The sequence below is a fragment of the Culex quinquefasciatus genome, chromosome 1 (assembly GCF_015732765.1).
Source record: "Culex quinquefasciatus strain JHB chromosome 1, VPISU_Cqui_1.0_pri_paternal, whole genome shotgun sequence".
Taxonomy (NCBI): domain Eukaryota; kingdom Metazoa; phylum Arthropoda; class Insecta; order Diptera; family Culicidae; genus Culex; species Culex quinquefasciatus.
In genome coordinates this window covers 21,604,660-21,617,985 of record NC_051861.1, presented here as the reverse complement: position 1 = coordinate 21,617,985, position 13,326 = coordinate 21,604,660, and the positions used below count along the sequence as shown (strand labels likewise).

Genomic DNA, 13,326 nt, shown 5'->3' with positions numbered 1-13,326 from the left:
TAGTTTTTCCATACAAGACGCCATACAATATTGCGGGCTGGCCATACAAAATGGGCATGTGAGTACAGTCCAGACTCGATTATCCGAAGTTTTGTATGAGACTTCTGATAATCGAATCATGAACCAAAAATGTTTTTTTTTATTTTCTTATTTTTATCATAAAATTCGAGTTCTACGAACCCATTTTGGACAAATTTGAATAGTTGGTTGCCTGTTAAATTACAAAAGGCATTTTTGTCAATGCTTCATCATCGCCATTTTGGATTTAAAAATTCTAAATCACTTAAGCGTAGTTTAGGGGTCTTTCTACAGAAATAAAATAAAAATTGAAAAAGTAAATAAATAGTAAGCTACAATTTTAACGCACAAAGTCATGGAAATGCATAATACATTAGTACAGTTGGTTTGCAATCATTCTCCCAGAACTCAGCAACACTCGTATTGAGAATTATGGTCTCGAGCCGAGAGAATAGAGATTGCCGTGAGAACTAGTCCCTTAAGTTGATTTCCTCAAAAAAAAGTTCATTCGTAAAAACAAAAAAAAGTAACTATCGGGAATCGAACCAGGGATCTTTGACAAACCATTTTAAGGGGAGGAGACAAAAGCTATGAATAATATTTGTAACAGCCAGATTCTTGGGAAAACGTGATTAATCTTTTTTTTTTTGCAAAAAAAAGAAAATATTGTCAATTCAAATAAAAACAAATTACTTGTTATGTTAAATTTGTAAGTCAACATTTCATTCTTTTTTCTTTGATAAAGTGTACAGTTTACAAGTAACAAGAATCTTAAAAATATTTTTTTAGAAAATTATTCACTTTTTTCAAATCATAAACACTTCACGAAGTAATTGCATGCATGCAAAAGATAAATTCGAAAAATTGAGAAAATGTCCTGGAAATTTTCTTTTTTTTTTGAGTTTGTTGATTGGACTGCTTTGGGCTAAGATACAGCTGAATAATGTTTAAATATTGTGAGAAATTATTTTTTCTCAATATTTTTTTTTTCATAATTAAAAATAACTTTTTGCAAAGTTTTTAGCCTCAATAATAATTGTTCAAAACATTGAGGGTAAAATGCAATCAGACCATGGACTCGCTATCGTGCTGTAGTGGACCAATTTGGAAGCTTTTGAGTTGCTAAGCAAAGATATTTCTGTCGTTGTGACTACCCAAAAAGTGTCCCCCGGTTAGACAACCTGGTCCCGGATCGAACCGGATTTGTTCCGAAATGGTAAATTTTGCCTGAAATTGTCAACAAAATAGGAATTCATGGTAAATATCACATGTGAAATTGATGAGTTGTGATAGGTAGATGGGCTTGTGATAAAATGTGACAACTTTTGCAAAAAATATTTATTTAGGTAGAGTCGTTGGCCAGCAGTTGGACTCGCAATCCAAAGGTCGTCAATTCGAAACCCCAAATTGGAAGGCTTTACGTTTGATTGTCTCACCATTCAAAGCTTTGAATTAGAGCGTCCAATTTCCCGTCCCGGGAAAAAAATTCCCGGGAATTCCCGGGATTTCCCGGAAAAAAATATTTCCCGTTTCCCGGGAAATTTGTAAATTTCCCGGGAATTCCCGAAATACAAGCGGAAGTATACATTTGCCTACCTTTTTGGCCCCAATGTTTTAAAATTATACAAAAAATAATAATTAGAAAACCTGATTTATTTTATTCATTTCAATTTACTGTTCATATTGAACTTATTAGCTTGTCTGTAAATTTCATATCAAGGTTTAATTCAGATAATATACGTTTTTGACGAGTTTTGAAGAAACAACTAGAAATATTGTTTTCTTACATGTTGGGAAACAAAAATCACGCTATTATGGAATGAATATTAACTATTTTAATTTTGACAACCTATTTAAAAGTATTTTTGTTATATAATATGAAAATAAGATATTTACCTCTTCCGGCCAAGATTAAATTTGAGATTTGTTCAACAATTTTGATAACCTTCCCCAAATACGATAAAAATTGAATTGATATGATTATTTTTCTTAAAAAGGTTTGTGCGAGACGAATTTGTTTAAAAGTATTCGAGAAATTACAGTTTGAAGTTATAAATTAATGAAGCACTTGAGCTACCAAGGGCGTATGAGGGCTAAATATGAAAAAATATCGTTTAATTTCAACCACTTCTACACTATAAAAATTATTTAACTTAACTTAAATCATACCATAAATGAAACCATAAAAATCGTAAAAAACAGTTTCGTATGATATGAAATTTACCCAAAGAATGCAACATTATTTCAAAAACTTGCTTCATATATTTGAAAACTTTCAGTTGTGATTTCATGAAATAGTGTTTCAAGTTAAAAAAAATAGATTTTTAAAGCAAATCCAATGATTATCTATCTATTCACATGTCGAAAATACTGGTTCTGGTATAAGTTATTTGCCATGATAGACATTATTTCTGCATGATTTTTTTCATTTCAATTTTATGGTAACTGAGACAAATTTAAAAGCAATTTTATGGTTGATTAAAAAAATACTTCTCAACAAAAAATACTAATTAATTTTTTTTTTCGATTTGGTACGATATAAAGACAGCATAAAAAAAATTAGGAAATTTATATATTTTCTCAAAATTGGATGATTTTTTACAAACAGTCAAGCCTTTAATTGATCCTCACACTTATTTTGACCATTAAAGTTGCTGTTGTATACAATTGTGTTGCAAAATATTTATCAGAAACAGGATCTGTATAATTTTCGTAAAATTTCAAATTTCCCGGGAATTCCCGGGATTTCCCGGGAAATTTGTTGAAAATTTCCCGTTTCCCGGGAATTTTGTAACCCCGGGAAATTGGACGCTCTACTTTGAATACCTAGATCAGCAACCTGGCAATAGAGACCACCATGACCAAGTTGTTGAGTGAATGATTTGATTTTTTTTCAACAGCAAATCCTATACCTTTCTTTTTAAAGCAAATCCAATTATTTTTATTTGATTATGAAATTACGGCAGTTAATTTTTTTTTGTTTTTGTAATTTTCGACTTCTCCAACCAGCTCCAGTCGATAAAGAAGGTCCGTAGTTTAATCCCGCCGAACGCGTCAAAACTGTGAGAGGAGGAAAAACTGCCGATGACATCAGCGCCTCAAAAGGCAGCAAGGATATCGTACAAAAGAGTGAGAGAGGCAGTTGTGGAAGAAAAGGGTTTTCGGTGGTCGCTCAGCAAAAAGGACCTGCGAAGCCCTCAGAAGAGCAGTGCGTGCGAACTGCAGCAGTCGTGGCTGTGTGGCCGTCGTCGTGAGATCCCTGTGTGATTTGCTGTGTGGTGCCTCGCGTGTGAGAAAGAGTTTCGGAGGAGCAGCAGGAAAAATCCTTTTTAGACCCACTGGTCGGCACCTTGCGCCCCCGAGCAGGCTTGGAATGACAGTTCGGACGGCGGGGAAGCGGATTCCGATTGCCGACGGTCCGGAACGGATGGCCAACGGTGCGAAAACCTGCCAGGATTTTGGGGTCCTCGAGCGCCAGACAAAATTTCCTTCGGCTCGATGCTAGTGGAATAATTTTTGCAGCAAAGTCCTGCCGTGAGAGAGAGTGCGAGAGAGCTAGGCGCTGCGAAGAGAGACGGAAAAAGGACGAAAACGGAGAGAGAGCCGAATTTTTATTTTGCTGGGGAGAGCGAGAGAGAGCAAAACAGCAGTGGCAGAGGACGAAAGTTGGCCAATTTGGAAACGGGGCAGGATTTTTGGGTTGTGTTTGTCGAATGCACTTCCGTGGAACCTGCGAATCCGGATTCCGTTTGAATTATCAGTAGGGAAGCCCAAGTCCCGGCCGTGCCAACACCATCATGATCGATGAAATCCTCGAACGGATCGTCCAGTTCTTCTCCACCGGGGTTGTGGAAAAGGTCATCAAGGCGCTGCTGGTGCTGTGCGATCGCTTCGTGAACTTTATTCTGTCCCTGTGCGAGGGTAACAACTACAAGAAGAAGGACGAAACGGTGGACGTGCTGTACAGCAGCGGGAACTTCCTGGTCATCAACAAGAAGCACGACCTGCTGATAAACTCGAACGACACGAAAAAGGTATTGATGTCCCGCGATGCAATGTGAAGCGAGCGCGGTATCGACTTGAGCAGGAGATGGCGGAAGTAGCTGTGGCGCCGACATAACCGGAATGGTGTTGACTTACTGCTCTCGCAATCGAGGGGGCCGCAGTTTTGCGAGAATGTGTAGGATCGTAGTAACCATGGGCTTTCCATACAATGACAGTTGATGTAATATTTAATCTAGTTCTATCAACCACATCAATTGGATGAGTTTCTACAAAACGGCGGATTTACAACGCAATCTAACACGTGATCCGGCGCAAAAGTTGTGTTGAAGCTTGGTGGTGCGTTGAGAACACGCTATCACTCAATACAACGTTGTTTGGATGCGGAGTCAATAGAAAGGCCCAACAACAGTAAATTTAGCAATCCCACATTAGATCTAAGTTACTGGTCGAGGTGATAAATTACTGGTTGGAACTAAATCTTGGAACAAAACGAGCATTAATCTCTTTTAACGTTAAAAAACATCGTTTTAAGTTGTAAGCATATTTCTACAGCCACCAGAGTTAGTTCAAAGCTATTTTGATTTACGTTGTAAACTCGAGTTTTAGTATCTTGATTGGAGAAGATGTGATATAAAAAGTAATTGTAGCTTAAGACAGATTTTTGGCTTGCCGAGTAAATAAATAAAACACTATATTATGTACGTTTGCAGACACTACGTGCTTATCCGTGGATCTGTTTTCATTGAGAAGTTGAAATCAATGGCTTGTGGTTTATACCTAGGAAGAGTTTGATATCTTTTATCTCATCGAGATATTTTCAATTGCTTTGCAAACCTAGTTTTGTTGTTTTCTAATACTCAACTAATAACAAGAATTCTCAATTTGTTTTTAAGGTCATTTATTTTAAAGATATTTTTTAGATATCAAGCAGTCAGTTTTGTTAATAACTTGTGCAAAATTCGGGATTTGTAAACATCTTAGACTTTTATCAAGACTATTTTCTGAATATTTTTGTCTTAGTGCTCAAAAATCTCATGATTGTTACCGTTGAGAAGTTAGTGATGATATGAGTCACGATAAGTTTGAGTCCAGCAGAAGCGATGCCAATCTAACTCAAGTCGATACCAGCGACAACGTAAGCCAAACCCCTCAACACTACTCCTTACCCACCCATCTTTTGCAGAAGACGGTCCAAACGATCATGCGGAAGCAGTTCCCGGAGTACGTGCAGGATAACCTGACGCACGATTTTTACTTCGCTCACCGGCTGGACTTTGCGACGAGCGGAATTCTGTGCATTCCGCTCAACAAGAACGCCTGCAAGGAGGTGTGCCAGGTGTTCGAGGAGCAGCGGGCCCGAAAGTACTACCTGGCACTGCTGCGGGGCCACACGGATTTTGACGACGAGGTGATCGACATCGCCATCGGTGAGTGTGTGACGTGACATCATTCGGCTTTCAATGGGGGGCTGGCAAACGAAAAGATGACATCAGCTTGAATGAGATAATCATTTGTTCGCTCGTTTTAGGTGAGGACATCCGTTTCAAGGACACCAGCAAGAAGATGTGCACCATCCTGGAGGATGAGCTGTGCCAAAATCCGCGCCGGAGCATCACAAAGGTGCTGGTGTTGGACCGGGGCTACTACAACGGCAAGCCGGTCACCAAAGTGCTCTTGCGACCAATCACGGGCCGGCGGCATCAGCTACGGCTACACTGCTCCCAGATTGGCCACGTGATCGTCGGCGATTACACGTACAGCCTGAAGATCGACACGTCCCCGCCGCGGATGTTCCTGCACGCGTTCCGGCTCGTGCTGCCCAACTCGTTCGAGAACATCGACATCCAAACGGACGACCCGTTCACGGAGAAGGCCCTCAAGTACAAGTGGAAGGTGGTCGAGCAGGTGAACGCCATTGGGACCGCGTTCGATCTGATAGATTCTTTTTAACATTTGTGGGAACCATGTAGTTACCCGCGTAGAACTCGCACGTTTACGTTTCGGTTGGAGCAGTTTCGTCGGCGGTTAAATGTAAATATCCGATCGTTCTCGCGAATCTATTCGCTTTAGGTTCGACTCTCTCATTTTCTGCGATCCTTGCGGCTTTATCGAGGCCGGAGTAACACACAAACACACAATGGAACACTGAAACACGGACATACAAACACAGCGCGATTTACACCCACATGTCACATACCTGGTAACACAGACACACACACATACTCACTCACACAATCTAGTCATTTTAGCGACGATTAGGTGACGAAAATACAAAAAAAAAACACCCGATTTCCCACATTTTTGTGGGATACGAGAGACTGTAAATATAATATAGTCTAGTACTACACGGACACTAAATGAGTAAATGAGAATGAACCAGAATGAAAAACAAGTAATCTAAATTAACGAAGGAAAAAAAACCCAAAAGCAAACCACGTTCAGCCACATTCACACTAATGAGATTCTTATAACTAGTTACACATTTGATCTTATTATTAGTTGAAGTTTAGAAATATTTACTAAATACCAACCAAAAAGGCCAGATAATTTACATAAAAAAGGGAAGCGTGAATCCGTAGTTGATACCGATTAAACTAGATACAAGAATAGATAGTGATTTACTACTTAAAATGAATTCCAGTTGAGGGTGTTGATTTGCGATGGTCACGAAAAAAATATTCAGAACATGTAGAAAAGCTGCATAATTAGTACACATTTTTTTGAGCGCAATGATTTGGTAAAAATACATTTCTAGAGTTTTTCTTTTTTTTTTTTGTTGAAAAGGTACTATAAGCAAATCATATGTTTAAAAAAAATCAATGCATCAACATTAACGACCTCCAGGTTATATGTGGTCTCTATTGCAAGTTTCTGCTCAAACCTAGTCCTTGTGAGTCCAACCGCCACCAGCGATTCCACCGAAGCAGGCTTGGCTGGGTGTGTTGTTTGCATTTATAGCAGGGAGACGAAGCCTGTCAATCTTAAAATTGGATGTGTGTCATTGCACCATCCAAAACATTAAAGCGGCCAGACTAAGTTAAGTTTACCACATAGATGATTCTTTGAATTGGGTTGAGCTTGAGTTTGGCTTTATTTAATTTTATTTATGATTAACGTTTTTTAGGTTTAGTTCATTAGAATTGCACAACGGCTCAAATATGTAAAGTTTCTAGTTTCACTATTATTTTTAGTTGTTTGGTGTTGAATAAAATTATGTGGCTACAAATTTCCCAACTAAATCGTAAAATCAGCGCCCTCTAGCCAGAGCACGCAGCGAAAAAGTCATTCCGATAAAAAGAAAAAAAAAGTTGAACAGAAATCACCTTTAATACGCGCCGCCAACCATAAAGAATTAAAACAGCCGAATTAACACAGAGTACAGAGAATAGAAAGAATAAACAAATTTCATTTTTCGCGCGAAAGCATTATAGTACGAATTTTTGCACCTCTCTTTTGAATAGTGCGCGAAAGAAAAAAAAAATCTCATTAGTCTAGATTTAAAAATAAACCTAAGTAATAATCGCGCGCGCAGCAACAGCAGCAGAAAAGGAGGAGTAAGAGAGAAAAAAAAAACAAACTAAAACTACAATCGCAGATAATATCGCCCAGCACTACTTTTGATACGAAAAATCGTGAGAAAATTGCGCCCCACCAGGGAGGGCCGACAAAAAAGAAAAAAAAGTATAATGTAAAGAAAATTCCAGTCTATAGTCAGAGCTATTCTTTTCCACTTGTAAAATTTCCTTCAAACAGGCGGCTTATACGAAAAACAGGGGAAGCACACATGGTTCTCTACGTTACATATATGAAATGTTATCTTTAAACTGTTCTACTTATCGGTTATTGTGTTCCAAAAAAAGTTTCTAACTTAAAGACATATCGAGAGAGAAGATTTTAAAAAATTGCTGAATTTTGAATGTAATCGACTGTTACTGTTAAAAATTTGTCAAATTGTTAATTTCGATCAGCCAGCAAAAATAAAAGTTTCCTAGCTAGCAAACAAGTTGAACAGCTGTTCTTATAATCTTCGTTAAACCGAAAAAAGTTACACAGTGGTTGCTACAACTGCATAGCAACAAGTTTGTTACTTGAGTTGATAAGTAGGTTTTAAAACTTGTTTCTCGATATGACTTAAGAAACGACTGTTTTGCTGATATTTTGTTCTCCAGCAAGTTATAAGTAAAAATGATTCACTTAACAATAGATCAGTCAATTTGATAAAGATGTCAACAGCTTTAATCCAACTTGTTAGTTTGTTTTTTGAGCAGTTTTTCTATAAATTGAATTAGGCTTGATCCGCAATACTGCCGCTAAGTATGAGAGCTTGAATAATATAAAACATGTACTAGACGAGGGTAAATACTATTTTGGATTCTTCCGTTTTGGGGCGAAACAACGACTTTTAACGGGAGGATCGGTGACAACGGTTTACTGTTAAATGTAAGTTTCAAATGCTTTTTTTTACTCAACATGAAGATTAATATTAAAGTTTCATCTTTTCATTTCAGCATGTTCTTACCAAAACAAAAACTGACCGATGTTCGTGTATTCTTTGCCACACTGCCATCTTAATTCTTCTTTTTACAAGAATCTTGAAACGTCAAACGCGAGGGAAATCTCAGGAATGTTAAGTTTTTCTTGGGACAGAATCGAAAGCGGCAGTTTCGGGTTAGCTAGAGCAGTTAAAATCGTTACGGAATTTAGTTTCTCTCTAAATTTGCACCGCGTTTGGTTCGGTTCAATGTGTTTTGCGGTGGTTTTGCGTTTCACACAGTCACATGAGACTATTAATTGTTACTCTCCAACAATACACGTACATTTCAGAGACACACACACACTAACACAATCTCATCCTCACACAAACAGACCGAAAAAAAAACATTTGTTAAATGGAACCAATCTTTTAGCCTGTGTGGCACACCGAGTACGACGCGATACGCCGGTGTGGTGCAAACAGGAAAAAAAAACAATAGAGTAATCGTTACAAACCAACAAACAATTGTACGTAAAGATTGTATAAAACAAGAAAATCAAGCAGCGTTTTATTTAAATATTATTGAATGAGACAGGAAATAAAATATTGCTTTTTTGAAATCATTGAAAAATGGCGCTTTAAGACGAGAGACCAAAATGAAGAATTCCTTAAGACGTGTCGCTTTTTGACGCTTTTTGACACAAGAGCATGCAATGTAAACAATAACAAACACTTTTTACTGACTGACTGACAATTATTTGCGTTGTTCCGAAGTTTGGTTGAATTTGCTTCCCGGAGTCCCGAGTTATAATCAAAAATGTAATCAGCGAACCTTCAGTGACAAAACGGCCTCTGACTAAAATTCCCATCGGCAACTTGTCGCAATTGCAGGGTGCGTTAAGATAGCACGATCTGATCGGAGCTATAATTCATATAAAGAGTGACAACAATGTTGACAACATTACACGGAGTAATGGCATTGAAATCAAAGCCAATAGGTAAGGCATTAAAAGCTGCATAAAATTACGCTTAAGGCGAAACGGGACGCCAGATATCTTCTGTTCAACTGAAATCAATTTCTTAACTCGACGGATTGCTTGCTTTCGTCTTATTAATTGTCTGCCAAAAGCAGAACTTTCTTAAGTGTCTGAATTTTCCGTAATCTTTTTTTTTTAACTCGAGTCGTAGTGTCAATATATCTTCTCGTTTCACCTTAACACAATTAAGCCTAAAATCATGATCAAGTCAAACTTAGCGTAATTTGACCATATCCTTTGTGTTATTTTTTAGTGTGAACGAGGGATGTACGACTCATATTGGGAGCGTTCTTTTATTACGTAACGCAGTTAGGGGGGGGAGGGGGTGTCGGTGTCTGTTACGAAATGTTACGAAAATTGGGGGAGGGGGGGTGTGCTGAAAAATTCTGTTACGTAACGCAAAATTTTCATATAAGCACTCATAAAAATTTGCAAAAAGACCTTGCGTTACGCGTTACAGTGGGGGTAGGGGATTGCTCATCTGTTACGATTTGTTACAAAGGGGGAGGGGGTCAAAAATCCCAAATTTTGCGTTACGTAATAAAAGAACGCTCCCATTATAATGTAAAGATAAAGAATCCCGCCAAATTTTACCGCATCTCTTCAAAACAAACCCGCCTGTCACGTAAATGTCAAAATTTTCTCCATCCCAGTTTTTCCAACACAACTTGGTGTCACACGGAATCGTTCAGATCGGTGAGAATAGTTTTGCAACAATTTCTTCGATTTGCTACAACATTTAACTAATTTTACCCTCTTTAACAGCTCTTCTAAAGTACACTTTCCAAATTTCACAACCATGAACGCCCCACGTCTGGCCAACATTGCCCGCACCGCGCTCGTCCCACGACGCGGCTTCGGATCGACCACTCCCGGACTCCCGCAAGTCCGCGTTCCGCTGGGTGTAAGTGTCCTTTTTCATGAAAGTTGCAATCTTATTTCAATATTCATTACGTTAAATTCAGTATAATGACGGCCTTTTCACTTGTCCAAACTAGGTTCAAAGTTTCAGGCAAATCTATAAAAAAAAAACATTACGTAATTATTCTTTTCTTCCTCCACCATCCAGGAAAAATTTGCCCACGGACTGGTCATCTTCTGCGGTGTGTTGACCTACCCGGTTTGGGTGCTGTCCCACATGAAGGAATACAAGGGCCAGGCCTAAGTCCGTGAGCTCGGGTTCCAGTCCTTTTAGAACGGTAGACGCTTTTGGAGGTTATGGCCTTCGAAAGACGGCGGAGGAGAAAACACAAATCGATGCAGTGTTTGGGGCGATTGGCAAGAGAAAAAACAACCTGGAATGTCCTTTAAAGTGTTAACATTTAACGTTTGAGGATGTAAAGTGCGGCTAGAAAACGTTGGAATAAAGTGGTGTACGATTCAGAATTTGTTTTTTTTTATTTTTGCTGAATTGTGTTAAAGATTACCTCCCCTTTACTACAAAGTTGTCTCAAACAATCACGGAACACAATAAAAAAAACTAAAAATGATTGAAATTCCAAGCCAATGCATTTTTTGTGCTATACAAATATATTAAAAATTCTCATTATTCTTAAAAATATGTTTATGAAGAACGAGCAAATTCTAATAACTACACACAAAAAAATATTATGGTAATGACAAAAGTAACTTACTTTTGAATTAAAAAGTTGTTAAAATTTGCTACATTAAAAGTGATTTTCTTGTTTTGAAAATGAAAACTTTTACTGCTACAGTTTTTGAAAATCTCATTGCTCACTGATTTAAAAGTTTTTCCTTTTAATTCGACTGTTATATTTCTTTCATTTTGACGTTCTCGTGTAACCGTGTACGCCTAAGTTGCAAATGTAAACAAACACTTTGGTGGTTCCGGTGGTGCTGGTGTGTCTAGGACGCAAAGAAAAGCCGACCGCGGCAGCAGCCAGGACTCGGACGTGGAAACCTTCGTGAGCCAAACAGCAGCAGCGGAACGCCTTCGAAGGAGGGTGGTGCAGGAGCGGGACGAGGTCGAGTGCTCGAAAAGGACAAGGCCAGCTTCCTGCAGGAACTGCATCTGTTCCACGGCCGGAATGCGTAAGAAGGAAGCTTGGTTTTTTTTTGGGGGTTTGTGATTGATTTTGTTTGTTTTTGTAAGATGAGAGGTAGGAATGTGGATTCGCACCGGTTGTATTCGGTGGTGGTGGCCCGGGATTGGTGATTGAAGGTCAATTCCCGCGAGGACTGGGCGAGATCATCGAGCAGATGGCGCTGCCGAAGCGTTGCGTGAACAACGAGATTGCGTTGAAGAAGATTAACTTCCGGTTTTTGGACAAGTACGAGAAAGTTTATTTTCACGGTGAGGAGAAGGATCCGACGAAGAGGAGGACGACGAAAAGCTACATAATCGGAGGTGGTCAGCGCAGATGTTGCTGTCAAACGAAGGTACCAATCGAGCAAAATCCTTTGTCTTATGCTCGATTGGTACCTCCGTTTGACAGTTTTCGTGTTTCGATTGGTACTTTTGGTTTGAGATGTCCGTTCTCTAATAAGCTCCAGGCTCTCTATCCTGGGGAATTCCGAAGTGACCGGTGGCGTACCGTATGAATCGGTACAGCTTGGACTCGAATATTGGCCTACCTTGAGCAGAAGCTAGTGGAGAAGCGTTAAATACAATAAAAAAATGTTTTTTTTAACATACAGTTTAATTTTTTTTAAATAAGTTTAAAAAACCAAGCACATTTTTCTGAAATTATCCCTGTAGTGCTAAATGTTGTGTATTCTTGCCATAAAAGGTTTCTTTTCCAATTAAAAGTAAAATACTTTTACCAATACAACGATTTTGTTGCATAAATGCATAGTAGTATCAAAAACTTCCCAACTTTTAAATTGAAAAGTTTGAACTTTCTACGAATATTCACCAACGCGAACTTTTAATGCAACGGACGATCTTTTTAAATTTAGAGTATTTTTTCTTTGTGTGTACCGTAAAAATAAAGATCAAATGCAATCAATTTCGAAATGTGCATGCTATCATCTGATTAAAATGTTTTTTTATTCGATTTTTTTCCTCCTTGTGTTTGTAAAACTTAACGGGTCATTGTCCATAGGCCGGCTACGAAATTATGAGAAATTATAAACTGTACACTTCATTTCAGTGAAACAGCTTACCACATACAAGGCTTCATCCAAATAGTATGTCACGCTAAAATCAGCCAAAAAATCAAAATATTTTGCTCCAACATGGTTAAAACTGCTGTCCCAATTCGCCCCATGTGTCCCGATTGACCCCAGTTTACGGTACGTCGCTTTTTGACGTTCCGAGAAAAACGCGTTTCAATGTTTGACCTTGAATAAACAAAAACGAGAGCACGCAATGTAAACAATAACAAACACGTTTTGTTTGGTTGACCATTCTGTGCATTGTCCTGGAGTTAGGTTGAATTTGGTTGCTGGAGTCCCGAGTAATAATTGAAAATGTGTACGGTAGTCGAGCTCGTTCCTGTGTCCTGCGTTCCTGCGTTCTGACCTGGAATCCCTTTGGCCAATTGTCGCAATTTTCAATTTTCAGGCTGTGACAAGATAGCACGAACAGGATTGAAACTTCTTTCATATGAAAAGTGACAAAAATTTATGGAGTTTTTTCGGTTTTTATTGAATATCTCAGGACTGAAATCGAATTTTGGGGATCTGTGAAAGCCAAAAGGTGAGGCATTGTGAGCTGCACAAAATGGTGTTTTTAAATCGATTTGGGCCCAAAATCGGCTTACGACAAGTTAGCACGACAGCGATGATCTATTACTGAGCAACCAAGGGCACATATTGGTCCCTGTTATT

General features: G+C 38.6%; 1 protein-coding gene and 1 long non-coding RNA gene across 3 annotated transcripts; both read left to right on the top strand.

Moving 5' to 3' along the window:
• The first annotated feature begins 3,125 nt into the window (after nucleotides 1-3,125).
• On the top strand, nucleotides 3,126-9,128 carry LOC6046155 (RNA pseudouridylate synthase domain-containing protein 1). 2 transcript variants are annotated; one of them, XM_038248341.1, is made up of 4 exons: nucleotides 3,126-4,052; nucleotides 5,210-5,450; nucleotides 5,552-8,463; nucleotides 8,532-9,128. In XM_038248341.1, exons 1-3 carry the CDS (start codon nucleotides 3,816-3,818, stop codon nucleotides 5,971-5,973), a joined length of 900 nt encoding a protein of 299 aa, XP_038104269.1. In that variant the 5' UTR covers nucleotides 3,126-3,815; the 3' UTR covers nucleotides 5,974-8,463; nucleotides 8,532-9,128. The 2 variants fall into 2 exon arrangements, with proteins under 2 accessions (XP_038104269.1, XP_038104268.1); XM_038248340.1 differs by having other exon boundaries at nucleotides 3,129-4,052; nucleotides 5,207-5,450.
• A 1,027-nt stretch (nucleotides 9,129-10,155) lies between these two features.
• LOC6046156 lies at nucleotides 10,156-10,920 on the top strand. Its single transcript, XR_005276794.1, has 3 exons — nucleotides 10,156-10,230; nucleotides 10,300-10,438; nucleotides 10,604-10,920. It is a non-coding gene; the product is annotated as an uncharacterized LOC6046156 (long non-coding RNA).
• Nucleotides 10,921-13,326: the final 2,406 nt, after the last annotated feature.